The sequence below is a fragment of the Leptinotarsa decemlineata genome, unplaced genomic scaffold (assembly GCF_025532065.1).
Source record: "Leptinotarsa decemlineata unplaced genomic scaffold, Ldec_3_MD MMD2_tig00026330_RagTag_RagTag, whole genome shotgun sequence".
Taxonomy (NCBI): domain Eukaryota; kingdom Metazoa; phylum Arthropoda; class Insecta; order Coleoptera; family Chrysomelidae; genus Leptinotarsa; species Leptinotarsa decemlineata.
Window position 1 is genome coordinate 11402401 of NW_027412690.1, and position 26094 is coordinate 11428494.

General features: G+C 34.6%; 1 protein-coding gene across 4 annotated transcripts in view; it reads right to left on the minus strand.

Moving 5' to 3' along the window:
- LOC111505363 (EEIG family member 2) overlaps window positions 1–26094 on the minus strand; it is a 75085-nt gene that overhangs the window by 44477 nt on the left and 4514 nt on the right. For all 4 annotated transcript variants that reach the window (XM_074183124.1, XM_074183123.1, XM_074183121.1 and 1 more), the window contains exon 2: window positions 25779–26094. In XM_074183124.1, coding sequence (XP_074039225.1) covers window positions 25779–25951 — 173 coding nt within the window. In that variant the 5' untranslated portion in view covers window positions 25952–26094. The remainder of the gene's footprint in view (window positions 1–25778) is intronic.

Genomic DNA, 26094 nt, shown 5'->3' on the forward strand with positions numbered 1-26094 from the left:
CAGGCAACATACGTTCCGTCGTTTTATTTTATTCTCTTTGTCAGATGTCTGTTCTGGACAATGTATCGCGATTGTGAAAACAGAGGATGCAACCAGATGGAACGGGATTTCTTGAAAGCAGAGTTCAAGGAAAGAGACAGACTCGAATTAGAACTTTGGTAGGAACAAAAAAAGTAAAAAAAAAGTCCTGAATACGAAAAATTATTTCGGAACAGCTACTTTTGTGCTTTCCTTCTTTGGAAGATTCTCAAACGAAGAAGTGAAAAATCCATAAATTATTTACGAGGTCTGTTGAGAAAAAAGTATATTTTCATTTTTCTCAAAAAATATTCAATCAATCATCAATTTCTATATTGTCAGCTTCAAAGTAGTCCCCCTCATATACAGGGTATTCCATATTCGATGGTCTGTTAGACGTATCTAGAAAACAAAAAAAAGATGATAGTTTTAAATTTTGGTTACCGATGTAAATGGTTGTGATCTATCGTTTGAACATATTTTCATCACCGCAATATTGCCACATCTATATATAACAGACATCAACTTAGGAATTTCAAATGGAACACTCTATATATTATATCATTTTCGAATTCTGCATCAAAATCCAAATTACTTTTGTTGAACATGTTTTATACTTATCTCTCATCGTTTTCAATCATTTTGTAATTTTTTTGTCGAAAACATGGTATTTTTAATATTTAATATCGCATGAATTAACTGATACATGGAACTCAACTTCTGGCAACACTGAGATAAGATATGGTGGTTGTTATTTCAAAATGGAACCCAAATCTTATTTTATACAGAGTGTCTGAAAAATACGTCTCAATTTGTATCTTCGATAAACGACCATAACTATTTTTTTTTCAAATGGAACACCCTGTATATTATTCATGGTCACGGACCATGCAGAGAAGGGGATCCGAACTCCTGACAACTTTACAGGCTGTATCCAGTACCATTCTGTCATGTTGACACTCCAATCTCAAAAGTCCACGCCCCCCCCCCTGTTGTCGGGGGAAGTACAACCGTATTATTATTATTATTAAACAGAAACAATTTTTAAATACGTTCAATAAAGCGTATAACTGGTGAAATGGATTCGAATTCAGGAAACAGGGAAACAATGCCGAAGCATCTTTTGGTGTCAAACGCAAACCTATATACACCTATATAAACAGAATACGAACCTGGCTAGCCGCGAAATTAAATGGCAGTGTTAACAAAGGCTTGTTTGCCGTTGTCATTTCCATGTAAATGGATCAACTGCTGCTAGCGTTGAATTCCGGACTACTTATCGTTAAATCGACACTTCTAGTCCGAGAGCTAGCGGAAAAACTTTGTAGGAGTTTTCTACAGGCTAATTATTCGCTGTATTGTAAGGGGTTTTTCAACAGGGACTTCCAAACTTTAACAATTGATAACGGCCATTATGTTCAAGCTACATCTCTCAAATTAGTTGACAGTTATTCGGTCTGTGTTGCCAAATCACCATGGACGGGTATTAGTCTAATCAACAAGTTCAAAAACATGAAAAATAAAGATAACGGGTGTTACTTTATTTCACAATAGACAGTTTCGCTTTCTCCGCCTTTCCTACGCAGACTAACTCGCAGTTGCGCCGCTAGCTTTTTTATATGCAATTATTATCTCGAGGTGATCGGAATACACTAGCTAGAACCAGAACTTTCTCGAACCAACGCGGTAATTCCAAATATTTAATTACGCCTAATTCCACCTAGCGGGTAGCTGAAAAACATAGTACCACTACTCGCTACTAGATGTCGTTAAGTGTCACAATAATAAATGAAATGCAAACAAAGCGTAAGTTTGTTTAGGTCACGCACTTTGCGACTATCCCAGTCTAGAAATATAGTTAAGGGCAGAAATTGACCCTTGGAACAAACTGAAAAAATCATTATGGCCCGAAGGCTTCAAAGTTTGGAGACCCCTGATCTAGGAGAAGATATTAATACAATTAGAACAGTAACAAGGGTTGGACGGAACTCCACCGAAGGCGTAGAAGTGACAAGGTGCTTAAAATATTATCCCTAAAAAAATCTAAGGGTCCGGGTGATTTATCATTATCAAACGCCAAAAAAAAATCAGAATGTTTATTCTTCACTAGTACACTCCGTATATCCATTATTCTACTACTTTGTTCAAAAAATAAGGTGAATTTTCATTTTTTCAAATAATATTCATTTGTTCATCAATTTTTATTTTGTCCACATCAAGGTAATCCCTGTAAGATATAATACACTCATATCAGCGAATGTACTGCTGCTTCAACATCAAATCTGCCGTAACAAGTTGTGTTTTCATCGCCCGATAAGTCCCTGGACGTAATAACTCTGTCAAGGATTTGTCTCCATTCGTGTCATATATTCTCGTCCCCGTTGTGATTATTTCGATCAACGGTCAGACCGAATTTTCTACTACGTGTTCCGTTTGCCTCGATACAAAAAGCCGTGATTTATTTGAAATTGCGTCGGGACACACGATTTTCTACCGCAGATTTTAGTTATCGCATATGCAAAAAGTAATTGGGCTCGCAGTGAGGAAGGGGCTGGAAATTTATTCTGTCCCATATACATTTGATAACACCGAACGCTTTTTCTGTTCAGCTTTATTAGCCTGCATTGCAGTGTTGGTGTTTCGATGTCAACATTTTCAGAGGAGTGTAATTTTATCCTTTTTGAGAATCAAATCGTTTTTAATGGTTGTAGCTTATCTTCTCTGATTCGTTCATCATCTATTCTGGTGGTTGTGTACACCGCCAATTCAATTCTACAATTTGATACTCGGATCGGATATTGAAATTGATGAATACAATTACAAATCAAAGTCAATCATCCCTGTCCCAATCAAATTACCAAAAAAAAATTATTAAAGGGTTAAGAAATATTACAAGTGCAGCAACAAATTGAATCGGTTGAAATGTAAATCCATGATTTCCGAAATGTTGTCGAATAAAAGACTGGAGTATATAATAATTTCATTTTATTTTCAATTAACTATTATATCGAGTGGTCCAACGAAAAGTATGCACCTTGCTTTTCTCCTTTTTTGGTAACTTAACGCAAAAATGCTCGGACAGGTCAATTTTGTTTTTGAGGGGGACACATTTTAGATGTATTTTTCTACCTGTGTCTTCAAACTGGAGTATATAAGACTGGAGTATATAATAATTTCATTTTATTTTCAATTAACTATTATATCGAGTGGTCCAACGAAAAGTATGCACCTTGCTTTTCTCCTTTTTTGGTAACTTAACGCAAAAATGCTCGGACAGGTCAATTTTGTTTTTGAGGGGGACACATTTTAGATGTATTTTTCTACCTGTGTCTTCAAACCCCTAGCGAGGCTGAGTAACAACCCTAAAATTTTAAATGGAAAGTGGGGTCGAGTGATATATCACTTGAAAGGGTACAAAATTCTCTTTCCAATGATACCTAATTTGTTGTATTTACTTGAATAGTTATAAAAAAAGCAACATACATGACTACTTTTATTACATAATTGAGTATTGAAAAAAATGAAAAAATCAATGTATTTATAACAAATTGTTTTTTAAAAGAACAAATAAAAAACGATTTTTTTTATCTCAAAGAACAATATGATTTTAAGAAAAAAAATGGTTACTTAATTTTAATATTTGGTCGCAATAAGCGATTGTTAATGAATAAACGAATTTTTTAGCAACAAATACAATTTTTTAAGAACCGATTTTTCCCTAAAAAATCATGATTTCCATCAATAAGTAAATTACGAAAAAAAAAATTAGATTTACTCATAAACAATGCATGTGTTTATAACAATTTTTCAAGCAATAACAGTAAAAAATAAAAAAAATAATTTTGAGTAGCTTTCAACCGTTAGATATCGAAACAATCTAGATTTAGGAAAAAAATGTATTTACTTTTTTTTTAAGTTTAATTTTTAATTGTTAATAAAAAAGTGTAAAATCAAAATTTTGTAATTTTTGCATCGGCGATCTATTTATTAGCCTATTGAGGATAACTTCACGAAGTGAAAAAAAATCTCGGGTTTTAGTTTGTTAAATTATCAGGGTTTTTGTTAACTTTCAGTTTATGAAAAATTAATAATCAACAAATGCATAATTAATGGAAAAATTGGGAAACAAAGTTTTTAACCGCGGATTATTGTTCATTGATGTATTCCAAAACTACTTGAATTTTTTCATTCCTCAATTTTCATATTTAATATGTTTGAATAATTTTGTTTTTGCTGTGTCAAGATTGTTGCACCGTGCGCGAAAGCCAGACTACCCTTTCTTGGCTCTAGTTTCAGGGCTCTGTAAAAATTATAAATAATAGAGGTACAGCTCCGGGAGTCGGAACATTTTTTTAGCAAATTTTATGATTTTTTTGGATCTTTTTTTAAATTCGAAAATTTGTTTATCTTTTGTAATTTTTTTCAACGCCTTTCCGAACTTTTCCGTGACAATACAAATCAAATGACACTTTGATCGTAATTTTCGGAGACTATATAAAAATGTTAGAGGAAAATGATACATGTGAACTAGACTACAAGGTGTAACAGAAAAAATAATGATTCTCGTGTTGTAGCTTACGGCTCAAATTTCCGTAATCGATTGCTTCCGCTAAATAATTGGATTCGCCTTCAATTGCGAATCTGGAAGTTTATCTTTTTAGCAATAATCTTCTAGTCGCATAAAATTGCATTGCTAAGATCCATATCACTTTTCAGTCAATGGTACTCAAATTTTGAACATATTTCATGCGGAACATGGTCATTTTCATTGGTGAATAATCAATGGAGATGGCCAATTCCTTCAATATATTCAAATTTTCAACTTGGCGAGATTTGCAAATGGACTACTTAATTGACACTGAAAGTATTCCATTTAGTCCTAAGTAGAAGACAAAAAAATACAGAGGGAAATACCTTTGTATGATATCAACCACCAACCACATACAAACTCAACATGTACCCCTTTGACGTAACAATCAACTGAGAATTTCTCTAGAGATCTAAGACCAAGAGAGGATAACCAGATTCTCTCATTACCTTTGATCGGTCCCCAGACGAAGATATAACTCACTTCTCGCAAAGTTACACAGTTTCCTGTATGATTTATTAGTTATTCATAGCGTCATCTGACGACGAAAAAAATATAATCCGACAAAAGCAGCGAAACTTTTCCCAAGAGAATCGTACCGCAAACAGAGCGATATGGTAGACATCAAACATGACCCACTTAACTCGCTGGAAACTGGATAAACGGCTAGCATATTCAATGAAGTCCTCGTAATCGGTCGCGGTCAGAAATCAAAGGAATACTGACGAGTACGTGGAGCAATCAATATATTGTCAATCACATTACGATCTGCGTCGTAATTGTAAATTAATTGAAAAAAATGAAGATTAATTAGTACATCATTTTTGTGTATGAGTCTTCAGCTTCCTGAATACTTTCACTATCAACGCTGGTGTTCCCCAGGGATCCACATTGTCTGCAACTCTCTTTTCATTGTATATCAACGACTTATTCGAAAAAAACAAGAATCCAATATATGTTTTTGCTGACGACAGCACACTTTTCTCGTCATTCCATTTGGATTCCAGGACATCGGCTACGGAGGCACATCTTCACCGGCAGCAGGAGATTGCATATCTTAATGGGGATCTAGAAGTAATTTCGCATAGGAAGTAACCAGGTTCAATTCAATGCCACAAAAATCCAGGCAGCGGTTTTCTTCAAGAAGATAAATATCTCCGAACCAGATATAGTAATGCCAGATCAGACAATTCCGCTTTCTGCTTGTTGGGGGTTGAAAGGGACATCAATATGTCTTGGCACAATCATACCGCTGGAATTGCAAAGGCTGCTTCTCAAAAGCTTGGAATACTGTTTCGAACCAAAAAACTGTACACACCTCAGCAACTTTTGATGCTTTATAAAGCTCAGATCAGGGCTTTGGAGTATTGCTTTCATGTATGAAGTCATTCGGCTGATTGGAGACGTGAACATCACGGTTGTAACCTTGATAGCCTGATGTTGATAGGTTTTCTCCGTTAACCAGCTATCGCACCCCTACGAATGACAACCCTCAGAAGTCTAAACTTGTGCAAGCTAAGGCCTAACGAGGTTTTACCTTTCAACGTGTGATTCCTAACACGGGTTGGACGATAGCAAGTGAAAATCGAGCGTTCAGCTTGGGGCTTGAACCATCGACTCACACATCGGTCGATTGCCTGAACAAAGCACCCACGTCGAACCGCCCGGCTACCGACCGACCTGGAACATCGAAGAAGGGCTGGTGATTTGTCTCTCTTCTATAGATACTTCCACGGGAAGTGTCCAAGTGAGTAGATCACCAAAGCCGATTTTGTGACACCAACCAATGAGAGCGCGGTATAGTTTGGTGTTGCGCAGTTACGCTTTGCGCAGTATGGCTTGGTTCGGCGTACTATGTTTCAGTTTCGCTCGAATCGTTATCTTTCAAGGTCACGCGTACGGTTGAGAATCGAGCAGCATTATCGCGGTTTGAAAGATAACGATTCGAGCGAAACTGATACATAGTACGCCGAACCAAGCCGTACTGCGCAAAGCGTAACTGCGCAACACTAAGCTATACCGCGCTCTCATTGGCTGGTGTCACAGAATCGGCTTTGGTGATCTACTCAAGTGACTTGGCATATGACAGAGGACTTCACTAACAAGACTTTGAATATTAATTACAGAAAATGCACGTCAAATAGACAAAGTCAATCAGTTTCAACCTATTCGAAACATACAAATGATCCAGTGTAGTAGGTACGCTATATTTTTATTTCGGCTACGTTGATAATTTTAAAATCACCAAAATCGTTATTGTCGAGATCAGAGAGGTGACCAAATCTCGAGTAGAATCGTTTACTGAGCAAGGTCATTTCCAGATCAGCTCCGGTCAGGTTCCGCAGACCTTTGATCTTCCTTAAATAAACAAACGCTGATTCAATAACCCAAATTAGAACACACGCTGTTTACTTCCCTGCTGAAACGATTCAAACAACCCGTCACTTACAGTTGCCAAAATAATCAATCGTCCTCAACAGCGAGCAACTTTGGCAATGAATTCAAATGCAAGTTGGTTTTTCACGATAATATTCTTATCGTTACATCATCTACGTTTTTACCATTGACCTCATCACGTAGGCGTCCTAGCAAATATATCCAATGCATTTTAGTCAGTCCTCGTATATACCAGAAATGTGTGACCTTGCAAGGTTGACACCGTCACCTGAATATGTATTTATATTATGTCTGCGAGCGATCTTGGTGTTCTTTCGAAAGGTGTGTCGGCATATTACTCGGAATGTTTACAAAATGGAGATATATTATCAAGTTACTATTCACGGAGATATTTATCACGTTTGTATTCATAACACAATATTGAAAGAACATTGTTAGTTCGTGATAATGGGACACTTGAGGACAAAATAAACGTTCCAGTTTGCATTAAATCTCAACCTAACAGACCTTAAAAGAGGCATTATAAATGAAATTTCAATGAATACGCCATGTAAGAACTAGTTTCAAAGATAAACTGATGGATTTAGAGAAGAGAATTGAAACTTTACCACTTTTGTTTGTAACTAAAGTTACTACAGTTTCGTCCAATGAGGACATTTTCAAACTTACACATTAAACTAACAATGGTTGATTACATTAGCCCTTATACAGGGTGTAACAAGTCAAATGTCAATATGAACTTGTGTCCGAAAATTCTTCGTTTCGGAGATACGGGGTGTTGAAATTGAATTTTTTTGTTCGCTTTTTCAAAATAACTGTTGCAAAAAATGAGATATATGCACGAAATTCGGTACTCGGGTTTTTTTTTGACGTGGGAAATCATAATTTCGTATTAATTTTTATGTAACATCTAGAGGGCTTGCGTACGCATTCATTATTTATTTCAAATTGCCCTAACTTTTTTGACAGTAAACTTTTGGTACTTTTCATGAAAAAACCTAATTCCCACACCTTTTCCAAGTAAAAAAAGGTACACTTCCTCAACAACGCTGGAGGTGATCGTTTTCAAGATATTTACAATTTTCTATATCGATGCATATTACTTAGCTCCTAGGGCGCTAAGTTGAGCTGAGAACATTACAAAAACTAAGTACATGATGGATCCCGTCAAAATAAACAACTTTTTCCTATAAAATGTTCAACGAAGAATGATTCGTTTTCGAAATACAGATTGTTGAAATTTCTCAAAACATGGTAGGTTTTTGTCATAAGTTGTTTGCAATTTTAGTTATTTTCATCAAACATATTATAGGAAAAAGTTGTTTATTTTGATGAGATCCACCACATACTTAGTTTTTGTAATGTTCTCAGCAACTTCACTTAGCGCCCTTGGAGCTAAGTAATATGCATCCATATATAAAATTGTAAATATCTCGAAAACGATCACCTCCAGCGTTGTTGAGGTGTACCTTTTTCACTTGGAAAAGGTGTGGGAATTAGGTTTGCGAATTAATACGAAATTATGATTTCCCACGTCAAAAAAACCCCGGGTACCAAATTTCGTGCAAATAACTTATTTTTTGCAAGAGTTATTTTCAAAAAGCGAACAAAAAAATTCAATGTCAACACCCCGTATCTCCGAAACGAAGCATTTTCGGACACAAGTTCATACAGTGTCACAGATAAAGTCCGCATCGAATGGGAAACTTTTTTATTTATCGTTTTATGTGAAATTTGATTTTGGCAGTAGATTTTGCTTAAGAAATGATGTCAAATGGCGTCTACAAAATAAGTCACGTGATTTCCTTAACCTGTCAAAATTGACATTTAAAAAAAGAAACATCGAAAAATGACATTATTCTTCAAAATATCCAAAAATATCAAAGGATAAAAACATTTTCTTTTGTAATTTTATACCCACACACCAAGTTTCAAACCCATAATAAGTATTTTATATTTTCACTATTTTTCCGAACTCCTGCTTTTTCTACTTATCAAAATTTAAGCACACCTGTACTAAATCATTTATTTTAACTAAACTCGTCACCGAATTTCTTTTTTTGTAATATAATAATATTTTAAGAGCCTCTTTGATGTTAAAAACAAATTTTAAAAAATAAAAGTTGTCAAACTTGATGCAAAGTTCATCTAGTTTCAACGGGGCTTTAAAAACTATACAGTACTTGAGTTTTTTAATGAGCAAATGGCCTCACAATATGAATTAGAACAAAACGGAACATTAGGAAACATCGTTTCGTGATTCTTGAAGCCCATTCAATAAAAGAAAAAAACTCATAATATTTACATTTACCTACTCCGCTAACAACACTAATTTAAAAAAACTGGGTAGGCTGTGAAAAAATATGAATCTACATAATGTGTTTTAGAAAACGTCACTGTCACTGAATAAATTAATGCCCGTTAGTTCAATGTAATGTATGAAAATTAAAATAATATGTTATCTTTACAAGAAAAAATTGAAATTGTGCTAATTTGTGGTGAAAACACATTGCATCGACAAGTGGCTGATATTTTTAACGCAAGACATCCTGGTAGACATGTACAGCAATCCACTGTAAGTAGGATTTTAAAAAAAATTAAACTGACTGGTTCAGTTGAAAATACTTTTAAAAAATGTCATAATCCATCACGCAATAATGATGAGGTTCAGTTGGCTGTCTGCCTGGATGTTATCGAACAGGGAAAATCAAGTATTACCAATATTGTAGATAGAACTGGCGTTAAAAGAGAAAGCGTAAGAGCAATTTTACATAAAAATAAATTCAAACCCTACAAACCCAAATTTATAAATACCTTAAAGGAAAGAGATTTCGATGTTCGACTAGATTTCTCTTTCTAGTACCAAGGAGAAGTAGAATTAAACAAAAAATTTCCTTACAAAATCCTATGGACCGACGAAGCTACCTTCACATCGAACGGCGTAGTCAGTTCCCAGAATTGTAGGTGGTGGGCTCAGGAAAATCCTCATTTTGTGATAGAATGTCGGGACCAATATTCATTTAAAACAAATGTCTGGTGCGATGTTTTAAATAATCAGGTAATGGGACCATTCTTTTTTAGACACAATTTAACTTCTCAGGATTATTTGTAATTTCTAAATACTGAGATCAGTGATATAGTGGACAATATGCCGGTTGAAATAAGACACAGTCTGTGGTATCAATGTGACGGGGCTCCTATTCATAGTTCAAGACAAGTCAAAGAGAAACTATTAGAAATGTTTAGGGGCAAAGTTATTGGGCGAAATATGGAGCAAATATGCCCGCCTAGGTCGCCAGATTTAACCCCACTAGATTTTTTCTTGTGGGGTTACTTAAAACAAATCGTTTATAAACAAAGACCTTTTCGTGACGTGAATCACCTAGAAACTGTTATTAGAAACTCTATTTTAAACATAAACCCTGTGAGTATCAGCAACTCAATAAAAGATGTATCAAGAAGGACAATTATCTGCATAGAACGCGATGGAAAACATACAGAAATGTAGTGTATTTAATGTCGTGAGTCTTTTTTTCGTGTTTTTTTGCTATTAGGTATAGGTACATGTTTATTTTCAGTTCCTTTTAATTAAGATTGAATTCCACTGTATTTTTTGTTAAAAAACAATAAACACTCCAAGATATTGTTTCCTAATGTTCCGTTTTGTTCTAATTCATATTGTGAGGCCATTTGCTCATTAAAAAACTCAAGTACTGTATAGTTTGGAAAGCCCCGTTGAAACTAGATGAACTTTGCATCAAGTTTGACAACTTTTATTTTTCAAAATTTGTTTTTAACATCAAAGAGGCTCTTAAAATATTATTATATTACAAAAAAAGAAATTCGGTGACGAGTTTAGTTAAAATAAATGATTTAGTACAGATGTGCTTAAATTTTGATAAGTAGAAAAAGCAGGAATGCGGAAAAATAGTGAAAATATAAAATACTTATTATGGGTTTGAAACTTGGTGTGTGGGTATAAAATTACAAAAGAAAATGTTTTTATCCTTTGATATTTTTGGATATTTTGAAGAATAATGTCATTTTTCGATGTTTCTTTTTTTAAATGTCAATTTGGACAGGTTAAGGAAATCACGTGACCTATTTTGTAGACGCCATTTGACATCATTTCTTAAGCAAAATCTACTGCCAAAATCAAATTTCACATAAAACGATAAATAAAAAAGTTTCCCATTTGATGCGGACTTTATCGGTGACACTGTATAGACTTTTTTTTAAATTGTCTCAGGAATACGTCACTTGAATATTTCAACGTACTTATGTTACACTCTGTATAAGGGCTAATGTAATCAACCATTGTTAGTTTAATGTATAAGTTTGAAAACTGCAGTAACTTTACTTACAAACAAAATTAGTTTCAATGCGGATATGCTAATTTGAAAACCGGTGAGTAAACTAAATCGATTTGATCATTTTTAACAAGTTGCAACCACAATGTTTATGCTTGTGCAGCCTAAAATTCAATGTTGCACAGATCATTCTTGCTGCCTTTGTCTGATAAAAATTTTGCTAGGGATATTGATATAATTACACAGTTAGGTCATAATAATGGTTTCAACGCAGATATTATCCACAAGTTAGTTAGATAACAAAGCCGTAAATTCACTTGCAGATTAATATACCCTCAGGTCAAACAACCAGAATTGGTAACTAACATATTTCGGAAAAAAACAGATAATTGCGAGTTTCTTCAGAAAAACAATGTGGAAGTGGTATCTGATTTCCTTTTTAAAGCCAAAGATAAGGTGGACAAGTTGGAGAAATCTGAAGTTTATATTGCTTGTCCGTCATTTTTTTGGCCAAAAACAACACCGTAGTCATGCCTCAGCCACCGTATTTACCAGATTTGGCCCTCTGTGACTTTTTTCTGTTCCCAAGGTTGAAGAGAACCATCAAAGGGCGGCGTTTTGCGACGATTAAGGAGATAAAATCGCTGAGGCAGCTCAAGGGCATACTAAACAAAAAGTGCATATCAGAACTGCTTCGAGAATTTCAATAAGGTAATTTTCAAATGACGCAACTTATGACCCTGAAAATATTGCAAATATTTTTCTAGTTCCAACAGAACAATAACCTAGCTACATAAAAAGTAAGATACCGAAGTAAATATACATACAAAGGACAATGTTTACCTTTTATATAAATATATTTCATTAGACTGTATCAATTTCAAAGAATAGAACAATTAATTGTTTCAAAATAAAAGTTCGATAGAACATTATACAGTGCAGCCATATGGCAATTCCAACAACCCGATAAGGTTTGTCAAGTTATTTTTTGTTTATAAAAACGACAAAAAATGTCAGTACGACAATGAACATCGTTGTTCAGTTAGAATATTCTCATTTAGTTTTCGGTTTTCCCAATATCCAGAAAAAATTAACGTTTGGGCAGGAGTATTGGGAAACCATGTTGTAGGACCTCTATTTATTGATCAAAATTCAACATGGGAACTGTATTTGAATATACATTTTGTGCATTTATAAACTTGCGTTTCTAACAACTTAACCATGCCACACAGTCCCCTACGGCTCTGAGAAATGATTGATGACTGTGAGTAATATTTCTGATAGACCAGAGCTTCGGAAAGGATACACCGAAATATGTCCTGTGGGTTCAATAAAATCATTGTATTTGAATATGCTGGAAACTACTGTTGACCCTCTCATCACTGAAATCACTCCAGACAAGTAAGAAACTATTTGGATACTACTTTTCCCGGTCGTTGGATTGGCCGTAGAGGCCCTACAGAATGGCCACCCCGCTTGCCAAATTTGACACCTTTGGCCTTTTTTTATGGGGATATTTGAAGCAGAAGGTGTACGAAACTGCACCTGCTTCAATATTGGATGTACGGCATAGAATAATAATAATACAGTTTTCGAAAATGTTCGGCGTGAAATATCGGATAGGCTGTTCATATATCAAGAAGTTCAAGGCAACCAATTCGAGCATCTCCATAACATTTGTCTCCATAACAAAGCAAAAGCGATTTGCAATTCAGCAGGAAATTTCAATGAACATCACCGATAAAATTTGTTCTGAGAGATGGCCAGATAATACAAACTAAACAGTCAATTACCTAGACTTTTCGACCAAACGGGCCACCAAACGGGCTCGCTTGCGACTAGTTTCGTTTTCAAAAACGAAAACAGAAAACTTGTTTCAGTTTCTAAAACACACTCGAAACTCTACCAAAAACACCTTCGGGTTCTGGTGCAGGTGTTTTCAGTCTCAGAAATATTAACCCGCCTACGGACCTATGCGACTGTATTTCAATCGGAAATCTATGCTATTGAATTGTGTGCAGAGAGATTGGATAAATCCAACCTCATACACAAGTCAATAAAAATATTCTCGGACAGTCAAGCGGCGTTGGAGGCTCTTGGACTGATCAACGTTTGAATTGGTAGCAAATTGCCAAAAATCACTCTCCTCAAAAGGGAGACTTAACAGATTGTCTATGGTCTGGATTCCTGGTCATACTGGCTTGGGATGAGACTGCTGACTTCCTTGCAAAAGAGGGTGCTGGAAGCAGCTCTATTGGACTAGAACCTGCCATTGGCATTGGCTTTAGGCTTTGACAACTCCAGTTTTTGTATGGTCGAATTGGAATTGTTGTTTTGTTTCGGTTTTGTCCGTTTGGTGGAAATCCGTCTTAATATACTTAAGTAAGTAACTTAATTTTGCTGCAACAAATTTATAGTATCGAGTGTAACTTGTGAAAACGGAAATGTTTTTTTTATCTCGGTAACATTTCAACATGCTTACTGTGTAAAATGAATTTCTCACGATAAAAACATAGCCAAAATATAATACTTTATTGTGAAACTCAAATACGGTACGTTATCATTGATTTTTATCAAGTATCGGCTAATTCAATCACTTTTATTGATGTGTCATTAGACTCATAGTTCAACTTTTCCATCAACTGAAACCCGAATGATTCATATAAGTGGTAAATGAACAAGTACTGTGATAAAAAAAAGGAATCTATTTTAGAACTAACCTACCGTCCGCATTATATTTTTGGACGTACATCGATACTAATAAAAAAATCTAATTCAGTTTAGAGCATACTTGGAAAATCGCCAAGTTCATGATTTAGAAATACGTCAACATATTATCACTTGTCTCATACATACTAGCTAATCACCTGGTGTGAGCAAAATACTAAAATATAAATCCGATCAGGTGGTAATAGCATGATCTGAAAAAAGAAAGAAGAAACTTTTGTGCATGACCTATACAGGTCTTTATTAAGAGTGTATTTTGAAGGTAATTGCTTTCCAACATTTTCATGTATGAAGATGAAGAAGTAGAATGTCGAAAAGCACGGCCTTTATCGACTTTATCGAATGCCGAGCACAAAAAATTTTCGAATTCGAGTTTTTGATTTTTTGTATTTTCTGAGAACATTTACTACAGTAATGTATATTTTTCACACCATCAGAAAGTAGGGATTTCAACGAACAAAAAGCACACCGACTGTATATTTTGACGCGAGAGGTTTCGATTGAAAATTAGATTGTTTTTTGGTAGTAAGTCAAAATAAGGTGAAGAAATAAATATTTTAAATCAAATAAATTACGGTGTATTTGGGACATAAAAAGGTTAGTTTTCACAAAATTTTGTAGATTTTTTTTTAAAAAATAAAAAACCAAAAACTTGGCTATTTGAATTTTTTACATAAATTTTGAGGTTATGTGAAAAAATTGTAAATACAAAAGTTGTAGTTTTGTAAACTATATTTATTATTACCTACAACGTTGCCATTTAAATATTTTTCATAGGAAATCGAGATAAAAAAATGTTTACCCTTAAAAACTCACCTCCTACCACTTCCCAAACTCAGATCGCCCGTAATTTATTTTTCCTTTCATTTTTATCATATTCCCCTCCTTTTCATCTTCCTGTTATTTTTTTTTATTTCAAAAATTATCGACCATGTTCTATGATTGTTTGAAGTCATTTCATTGCGTGAATTATTCATTATTATCATTAATTATTCCCAGCTAATTGACAAAATTGGGACTCTCTAACCAACTGCTTACTCTAATTGAATCATATCTAGTTAACAGAAAACAATTCGTAGAATATGAATCTTTCAAATCGGCTCAGTACGTTGTTACATCTGGGGTACCACAAGGTTCTAATCTTGGACCTCTTATTTTTTATTGGACTTGGACCTCTTATTATTTATTAATGACTTGGCAACTTTTTTGAATGTTCCTAGCCTACTATTTGCAGACGATCTGAAACTATATTATAAAATTGGCAGTCAGTAATGTCGCGAATAATTACTGACTACCAAGTGTACAACATGAATTATATGTAATCAAACTTTGGTGTAATAATAGTCGTCTACAAGTGAACGTATCCAAATGTAAAATAATATCATTTACAACAAAAAAGCGAACTTCAATGTACGATTATTCGATCAACAAAACTACAATCAACCGAGATTTTGGTATAACATACGACAGTAAATTAACATTTACAACACATATATGGAATATGACTGCTGATGCAAATAGGATGCTTAGATTCATGGAGTATGTCTCTGTGTTATGAAATTCAGTTTACGACTACCAAAAAACATCAATTGAGAGCGTGCAAAGGAAGTTCTTGAAATACTTATGTCTGAAAGTTACTGGTCAATACCCCACAAGAGGCGTCGATCATAACATTCTGTTGACACCATATGATATATCTTTGGAAAATAAGAGAGTTATTCTTGATATAAAATTGCTGCATAAATTACTAAACAACAATATTAACAGTACGGTTCTTTTACCCGAGATCAATTTCTTAGTACCAAGAAGTGAAGATCGACACAATCTGAAATTCTATTGCGAAGCATCACGCACAAATGTTATGCTACGATCACCATTGAATTTTATGTGCAGTAGCTTCAATAATATCTGTGAAATTTGCGATATTGATTTCGACTCTCTGAACGCCTGGGTATCTTGTATCCACAATCACTTTTTGACTGGTTTTATGGATACACTTCGAAGAAGTAGGTGGAATATGATACAGACTGGTAATATTGTTGATTTTTCTCATCAAATTTATTTCTTTAAATAAATTCTCACACTGTGATAATAGTTAAGTTCTACTACTACTATTGTACTACTTTTATGAATTGAATAGTGTTAAAAAAAAACTATAAATAACATTTGTGCATGATTTGTAACTTTTTGTGTTACATACTCAATTTTTCATTCCTCTTTTGAAATTCTAGGTATACAAATATCTTATATACACTTTGTTTTAGCATTTACTTTTATACATTTCTATATTCCATAATTTTTTATATTTATTTCATATATACTCTGCAATAATAGCATTTCCTGTAACTGGGTACTCCTGTTGGAAATAAGTCGCGTTTTTTTTAATATTATCAATTCATTTATCGATAAAAATGTGCATATTTTTTTCCTAAGGTAATTAGTTAAAACTCATTCATTTTTTCATAATAAATGGTATTAAGTATTATTATTTCCAGTCCCCCAAGAATAAGAGATGCCATTCCATGCATTGAATTTCATCACGAATCCAAAACACAATGTCGGTACTCGACTAATCTTCCACGTCATATTCTCCTGATAAGAAAACTTCCATTCTGGATGAAAGTCCCGACGACAAGCGTGAAACTTTCTAAACTACCACCATTTATCCCGCAGGGGAACTGTTTCCAAACGACATTCCCGAAACTCCAGATGAAATTCCTAGTTGTCGGGAAGATTTCCAGGATTTCCGACACGGAATGCTTCCATGAAGTCGGAAAATCCGACCAAGAAAACAGAAAGCGTGAGAGGTATTCAACAGCTACAACTTCCAAACCGGCGCGGCACGTTAGATCGATTAGTTGAGTGAGCGGGATTTTGGCGTTTCGAGGGTGAAATTAGAGAACAGGGGTGTAGGAACTAGGAAGGACCGAAAATCGAACTGAAACCTGTTGATTCAATAGTTGAAATTATGTCTCTGGTTTCTTAGGACTAATTGATAACCACAAGCCTGAAATAGAGTGAAAATTATAGGGGTGTTCCGACAGAGAAAACATTTCATGGAAAGTGTTCAAGACACTTGGCTCAACAGCTGCAACTGTTAACATATGTTCGAGACCAGTGTACCAACAGGAAAACAATCGCTAATCGAATGTAGGTAGCCCGCGAAATTTGAATATTCACCTTATTATTTTAAAAGACCACATAGTTGGAACTACTGTTTGAAAAAAAAAAAGTTTATAGCGCCTTCTCTACTCGTGTGTGGATCGTAAAAATAAACAAAGCTGGTTCGCTCGTGTCATCAACTCGCAACGTCTTGGTAGGAAAACAATATTCGCGCTTGCCGTAAATTATCAGTATTAATAAAATAAACAATGAATGTAAATGTATAAACATAATTATCAACGGTATCTTTCTAGCAGAATGAAAATAAAAGTGAACATAAACAATGGATGATTATTTTTAGCGTGCCTGCAAAATATGAATCATTTAGCAAACATAAGTTTCATGTTTCGGTTTCAAGAAAACTTGAAAGGAAGTGTCTGTCGAAATGTTTGTGGTGGATTTTTAAGAAAGTTCATAATTTCTGGACTACAAACTTTTTTATATATATTCTCGTAAGAACACTGTGAATTTCCATAATCATAAACGATGAGGAATTTCCAATGATGATTTTTTCCGAAATGTATTGGTCATTTTTGATGAATTTAGATTTTTTTATAATTTTCAACCAACATCGTCGTTTCACCTTTGAAATTTGACGATTATTGAAATGAGAAATAAGTGAAGAAGATAATCCAATAAGAGAGGAACTATTATATTTCTGGAATAGCAAATAAAAACAGAACATTTTTTAATGAAAATGGCTTTGTTGTTTCTTGAAATATTCCCCTTGATAATCAACACACTTTTGTATTCGTTCACACCATTTGTCAAAGCAGTTTTTCCATTCCTCCTGAGACACATCCAAAACATGGTTTTTCAACGCTTCAACTGCTTCTTTGGCGCTCGTAAATCGTTGACCAACAGTTCACCTTTGATATTCGGAAACAAAAAAGTAACTGGGTGCCAAATCAGGACTGTACGGAGAATGAGTCATCAATTCGATGATGACTCATCCTCATCCATTCGTCTTCAGCTGTTAGTTTTACGAATTTATCCGAAGACTTGCGGCAAACAAATGTCCAGTTAAAGAAATATAAGTAATCCCCCATCGTATAAGAAAAATCAATAAGAAATTTCGGTAGTCGTCTGTTCATATTCATGTCATGCAAAGTAATTACTGTCCCACATCCTGTATCAGCGATACGAGTAAGTTCGTTTGCAAGTTTGCAATAAACAACTCGCGGCAAGTATCAATTTCATTGGCATTGGCACAGTCAAGGAGACAAGTTCGCAAAATTCCTACAAATAAATTATTCCTTTTACCGGTGAAGCATCATAAAGTCACATTTTACAGTTCTGTCTCATACTATTTATGAAAGATTATATTTTATTACCATCTCCTTTACTGATTCACCATCATAAAGTCACATCGTTAAGTTCTTAGTGTCTTAGACCCTTTTCTATTAATGAAATGAAATTGTTTTGCGAATGTACACAATAAGAACATATTTTAAAATTTCGTAGATAGTATGTAAAAATAGAAATGGATGGACGCGATGGATTTAACGCGTCTTAATAATAATATTAATAGGTACATTATTGCCTTCGTTGTCAAAGAACAAAACGATCCACTAACGAAGGTTTTTATGAAAAACTTAATGAATAATTTTTTGAGAAACTCTTATTCATCACAATTTCCGTAAGTACAACCTTTAGGAAATTATCAATATTTTTACATTCAATAACTGATAACTTTTAGTTACTTTCAATACAGGTAATGAGTGACTACAAAAAATAATCCAGCGAATAATTACATGGGTTGAATAATAGTTATTGAAGTGTGAGTACAAGGATTTTGATAATAATAAGGCTTTTATTATTGGTCCACAAAAGAAAACAAACAAGAGACAGGGTTCACTCTCTGCAATGATAGATGGCAGCCGAGATTGCTCTCCCACCAGAATTATATTTTGTAAAAGAAAGTTTTTGGCTTTCCACTACTCCATCTTGATACAAAAAGATGTAGGAATCTTCCAAAGAAAGGAAGGAAGTAATCAATTTTAAAATAAGTAACTCTATACATGGATGTGTAGATCATGCAAAGAAGCAACTTTCAGACAAAAACTGGAAAAAAGCCCTCCTGAAACAGCTTCCTTCCTTTCTTTGGAAGATTCCTACATTTTTTTATATCAAGATAGATTAGTAGAAAGCCAAAGACTTTCTTTCCCAAAAATTAATCACTCCTAAAAATATAACCCCTTCAATTCGTATATTTTGTAGTATTGAAAAATAATGATTTTTTAAAATCAGAATAAATTTTTTTATCTAAATGAGAAAGTATGTTTTTTTAATTTTTTTTAATCAATTATGACAAAACTAATCGCTATATTCTTCATTACAATGGACCCGCGCCGCGGTAATCTGAAAAACATTGTGCAGGGCGATGCGGGATTACCAAATTTGTCGGATTACCGCCTAAGACCCTCTATAGTCAGAAATTTTTTGGATAAGGGTACCTCGTAATCCAACAAATTACGTGGCTGGACATACAAGTTAACAACAGTGATAGGCGTGTCGGATTACAGGGGTCGCAAGATTAGACAGGGTCCGGATTACCGCGGGTCCACTGTATACAGCTTTTGCAACTTTCACCTATCCATTTGGTTTCTCAAAAGAAATTAACTTGAATTTATTATGATCGGGAAAGAGGTAGTTGTTAAATGTATTCGATAAAATCACTAAAAATAATGTTTATCTTGGGAAATAAATGTTTTGGCTTTCTACTTCTCCATATTGATACAAAAAATGGGGATTCTTTCAAAACATTTCTTTCCTAAAAATGTATCTCCCCTAAAAGTATACCCCTTTCAATTTGAATTTCAATCTTGTTCTCCTGTCAATCCCTGTCAAGCTAGCAGAACCACTTCGAATTTTTATGTATATTTTTATGCCCAAATTTTAGGCTAATTTTGTACTGTATTCCAGAATTTTTTGCTCTCCATTTTAAGCTCCTATTGCCCCCTATCGCCGATTTCCTATGCGTTGTTTTTTCATCTGTTGGTTCTTCTAGCTTTACAGTTAAGCTGCAGAACCCAATCGAAATCTTTCACTTTTATAAAATTGGAATTCGAAGTAATTTTAGGCTCATTTTAGGCTCCTTCATTACTATATTGAACATTTTTTTCTCTTCCTCATTTGAATTAAATATTCAATATTCGAAAATATTCATCAACTATGGGCAAGAAAGAAATATATCAAGAATTTTTGACTTATTTTAGTCCCTTATCACCCCTCCTTACCGACTTCAATATGTTGGTTTTTCAAAAAAGTGGGTACTGCTTTCTTTAACGTTAAGCTTCATTCACTATTTGGATTGAATTTCACCTAAACTTATTATTAATGAAATATTTAATGAAAATTTCGTATCTACCTCAGAATTTTCCATAAATATATGAAAATTCACATATTTTCGTTTTTACCGTCACCCAATTAATTAAATTCTGTGCGCCACTGTCGGTGGAGGGGAAGTCACAGTCTATCGTAGGTCTCCCCTTTGAGACTCAAATATAATCATTGAAAAACCAATATACGACTGTTACAAAATCAATGAGTTTCCTACAACCGAAATTATAAGGAAGAAATTAAATACTTTCGGCCATAACGTGAGCTGCTGTGACAAAACCCTTCAGAATTGGATAAAGAAACTAGGATTTAGATTCAAAAGAGTAAACAAACGTCAAGCAGTTATGGAAAGCAGATGAATAGTGGAATTGCATAACAAATACTTAGAACAAATAACTAAATATAGACAAGAACAACGGCAAATTTTCTATGGACTAAACTTTGTATGGCACTCACGACACAGTTACGAAAGGTTGGACTGATGGTTCGAGAATGTGTACGCCTAACATGCCTGCAAACAAAGGATCGCGACTAATCATTGTGCATTGCGGAGGAAGTAAAGGAATTCTTTGAAATTAGTTAGAGAAAAACTTGAGGTCTGCAATGTTGACTATCATAAGAAATGGTAGCTAATATTTTCGAAGAATGGTTTGAAAACACATTGATCCCTAATTTGGTTGCGATGACATGTTACTCATGTTTCTGATTACGATCGTCAAATTTATCATAGCACAAAGTCACTGTGAATGGTGACATCATATGAATGTGGATCCACCCCTGTTCTACCCCGCTCCCTTCCAGAAATCTACCTCGATGAAAAAATAGCTTGTGGCAACACTGCTTTGAGTGAGTTCATTTATTTTCTTACGTCCATGGGCAGTATCTGAATTACGAATCCAACCACTGACAATACACCAAGAATGAAGTCGTTCGTGTATTTAGTCTCTGCAACAGGAAGAGAAGTATATGGCGATAGCCCCAAAACCTTGAACGTCGTAGACTGAAGATGGCACTTTTGTTCGAATATACTTCAAAGTTTTTGAAGACGTACAAAAATGCATAACTAACCCTCTGTAACATTCCTAAATTCATAGACCGGGTATCATCATATCTAAGACACATTTCGGCGGTCCTATAAATAGTTCAATAAGGACGAGTGGGTAGATTCGTTGACGAAACTCCCACTGGACAGTTCGTTACATGCAACTGTCACTTCAGTTTTTACCATATCCATGACGCGATGAATTTGATTTACAGTCGTCCGAGGCAATGTTCAATAATAACTTTGACCGGCCGTCGCGCAGATTTGATAATTTCTCGACTTGTTATAGTTAAATTAGAATGTCAGGAGTCAATTCCTATAATGATTGGTAATTTGAGAGCGGCCGAACAACCAAAGATGATTTGGTTTCAGTTTGGCCTATGGATAGGCCAGATATAAAAATATACTACATTAAAAAAGATTGGAGTACAATACAAAAATCAAAGTGATATTGAATGTAGGAGTGGATCTACATCATTCGTAATTTTTTCCCTTCTTGGGAGTTCCGGGGAGCTACTGGAGCCACATGGGGTTATTGCGTTTTTCGTCCAATTATTTCAAAGCATCTTTTCCAACATTCTTATTACCGGTACCAATTCGCACAGTTCCTTTGTTAGGTGACTATCACATTCTTCTGTACTTTAGTTTTGGTAGTTCATAATTTGTCGCCAATGAGCTAGTATCTAGAGCCTTACATTCGCATAAAACCTGAGGAGCTGCCTCTGTTTCTTTCTTGCATCATTGTTTGCAGCTTCTGTTGAAGCAGCTCCTAGTTTTGATTTCCTTTTTTCTACCTGGATCCATGTCAATTATCCCCATAGCGGGAACCAAGTACCCACCAATTTTTCAGTCTCCTGACCTGGCAGCCAGAATATAGTCAATCTATCCGGATCCACCACTTTCTTCATTTCTTCACGATATTCCTAGACCAGCATAGAAGCTACACTTGTTTTCATCAAAGGCATCCGCATTCTTCTCTTTCAAGAGTAGATAAAGGTCAATTTCTCTTTTGTTGGGTGACTATCAGATTCTTGTAAACTTAGTTTAGGTTGTCCATAAAGGTTTGTCGCCAATGGTCTAGTGCCTGATGCCTCACATTCGTATAAAACATGAGGAGCTGCCTCTCTTTTTTTGTTGCATCATTGTTTGCAGCTTCTGTTGAAGCAGCTCCTAGTTTTTTTTTCTTTTTTCTACCTGGATACATGTCAATTACCCCCACAGTGGGTTCAAGATCCACATATACAGGGTGTAACTGAATAACTGTAAAAGATTCAAGTAGGTGATTCCTCATCGAAAAAAAAAAAAGGATCTTTCATATAAAGAAACTTCATTGGAGCATCCCTTGTTAAGATACAGCCCCTTAAAGGGGGTACATAAAATTTGTATAACAATTTTTTTCACAAGCACTGAGAAAGTTACAATATTGAAATTAACCTGACGTTTTGTACTACCAAAGAGACACTTAGCCAGGAATTTATTTGGTTTACCCCATGGTTGTAACGGGTGGAGAACGCAACCCCTAAAATTTATTTCCAATGTAATTTTTTGTCTTATTATTTGTTTTCCATTTAAAATTTTATTTCCGATAGCCTGTTTCATTCTAAAAAAAATGTATCTTGGGTTTTTTGCCCAAAATAAATCAGTTCGCAGCAAAAAATTATTTTACGAACAACTAATTATTTAGTTACACCCTGTAGAACTCAAACCCCACCAATTTTCCAGTGGCATACAGAATAGAGCAAATGTACAGTGTGGCCCATTTTTAATGGAAACACCCCCCTAAAATTTGAAGTTGTAAACCGATTTTAATAATTTTTTTTTTTAATGTCAAGTACTAAAAGGTCTACCTTGGGACAAAATTTGAAATGTTCATTAAAGTTTCAGGGCATACTAGGATATTTTTTCTTAGTCGAAAATTGGTATTTTTTATTAGCGATTTTTTTATTGAAAAAATCACTACGCCACTGGATTCAGAGTGCCTCTAAACAGGTGTGACCAAAATTTCATGAAAAAATATTCATTATTAACAAAGTTATGACAACTCAAAAATTGGAACTCACACAGCTACCAGTCACAAAAAACACCCTATATCAACAGATAAAGCCATGAGAATATTTTTTTTATAATTTCAACAATGAAGCTTCGCCAGATGGAAAAAAAAACAAAAAGCGTAAATATTTTTAATGAAAATAACGAAATTACATTCAAGTTTTCACGCAAATTAACTAAAACTAAGACCTAATATTTCAATTTAAATATTAGTTGCCATGGAAATGATATTACAGTTTAACACTTGTTAAAGATTTAAGTTGTCAACAATATTCACCTTACAGTTCTTCGAATTATTTTGTGTCATGGCTGCAAGATTGAGCGTAAGAGAGAAAATTGAAATTGTACGCCTTTTGGGAGATGACGTTATAAGTGCTAGAGAGGTCTGTAGAGTATTTAATGAGAGACATCCAGATCATCCTCGTATTAGCTGCGGTACGGTAAATAAAATAAATAAAATATTCAATGAAACTGGTGTAGTATCAAAAATGATGTTAATAAGTAATCCTGTACAAAGACGAAACAGGAATGACAGGAATGATCAAATCATTTTAGATTATTTCGGAAATAATCCTAATGTTAGTATGAGGAATGCCACTTTAGATTTGAATATTCCACGAGAAACTATTAGGCGAAGAATATTAAACCTTTCAAGCCAAATTTTTTACACACACTTCAAGAAGGCGACGAAGCAAGACGCCTGGTATATTGTTTATGGGCCCAAGGGGAATATTTAAACAGTAGAAATTTCCTAAAAAATATTTTATATACCGACGAAGCTACTTTCACTACAAATGGAGTAGTGACAGAATTGTCGCTATTGGGCAGCGGATAATCCTAACTGGGTAATAAACTGTAAAAGCCAGTATTCCCAAGAAATCAACGTCTGGTGTGGGATATTGAACGAACGAATTATTGGTCCTTTCTTTTTTGAGGAAAACATTAATGCGCAGAGGTTTTTAGAATTTTTAAACACAGAGTTTTGGGATGCTATTCACGAGCTGCCAATCAATGAACGATCAAATTTAATTGTCCAGTTAGATGTGTGTTCAGTTCATTATGCCAGAGCTGTGAGGCAATGGCTTAACGAACATTTTCCAAACCGATGGATATGCTGTGGTAGTCCGTTTATAGAGTGGCCACCCAGATCTCCAGATCTCACATTTTTGGACTTTTTTCTCTGGGGACTTCCCACACAAATAGTTTACAAAAACCGCTCAAGAGATAGAAATGAACTTTGTGCAAGAATTCGACAGGTATGTGCAGATATTAGCCCTCAAGAACTAAGGAACGTAATCAGAAACATTCGTAAGCGCTACGACACATGTATCGAAATACGTGGTGGATTAGTAGAGGATACTAGAATATGAGTTAGAATTAATTGTTGCACTGAATCGAAACATTTCAATAATTAGTTATTAGTTACGTTTATTAAAATTTTTTGCTTCATTGTTAGTTGAATTGTGTGAATGTAATTCCGTTATTTTCATTAAAAATATTTACGCTATTTGTTTTTTTTTTTCATCTGGCGACACTTTATTGTTGAAATCATAAAAAAAATGATATATGACTGTAAGCTGTGTGAGTTTTCGAATTTTTGAGTTCTCATAACTTTGTTAATAATGAATATTTTTTCATGAAATTTCAGTCACATCTGTTCAGAGGTACTCTGAATCCAGTGGCGTAGTGATTTTTTCAATATTTCAAATTTTGTCCCAAGGTAGACTTTTTAGTACTTGACATTAAAAAAAAAATTATTAAAATCGATTTACAACTTCAAATTTTAGGGGGGTGTTTCCATTAAACATGGGTCACACTGTATATGCCTTGACCAGTTTTTTCAGTTCTTCACGGTATTTCTAGACCAGCCTAGATCATCAAAAATCAACTAACCTAGAAACTGAAGGTAAACGACCATACGTGAGTTCGCTGAATAGGCTCTTCAGCAGTTAGCAACTCACCCTAATTGTCGAATTTGAGACGATAACAATCCACATGATATCCAAGAGCGTCCAATTCATCCCGAAAAGTCACTGTTTAGGTGTCAACATAAACATACGTAGCCCGCGAAACTTGGAAATTTACCTTATTTTTTTAAAAGTCGTGCTCTTTAATGTCATAGATAAAATTATACATCACTCACCTGCTGGTGTGATCTTGAAAATTGCCACCGTCCAGCAGTCTCAGCTTGGCGAAGAGTACAGCAGATACGAAGGACACTTCCAGCAGTTCTTCCAGACATATTTCCACTTGAAATTTGTATTTCTTCTTCTTGGTCATAAACGACGCCATGCCGGCGCCTCGTCCGTTGGTCATACAGATCAGCCTTTAAGGCATTTTTCGCGTGAAACTGAATGTAAAATTCCCGTCAGTTCCCGAAATGAAACCGTCGATAATTACGATTTAACGATTGTTTATCGATTCACGAATCTGGTTGTCTAAATTCCTTCCGCAGTCAT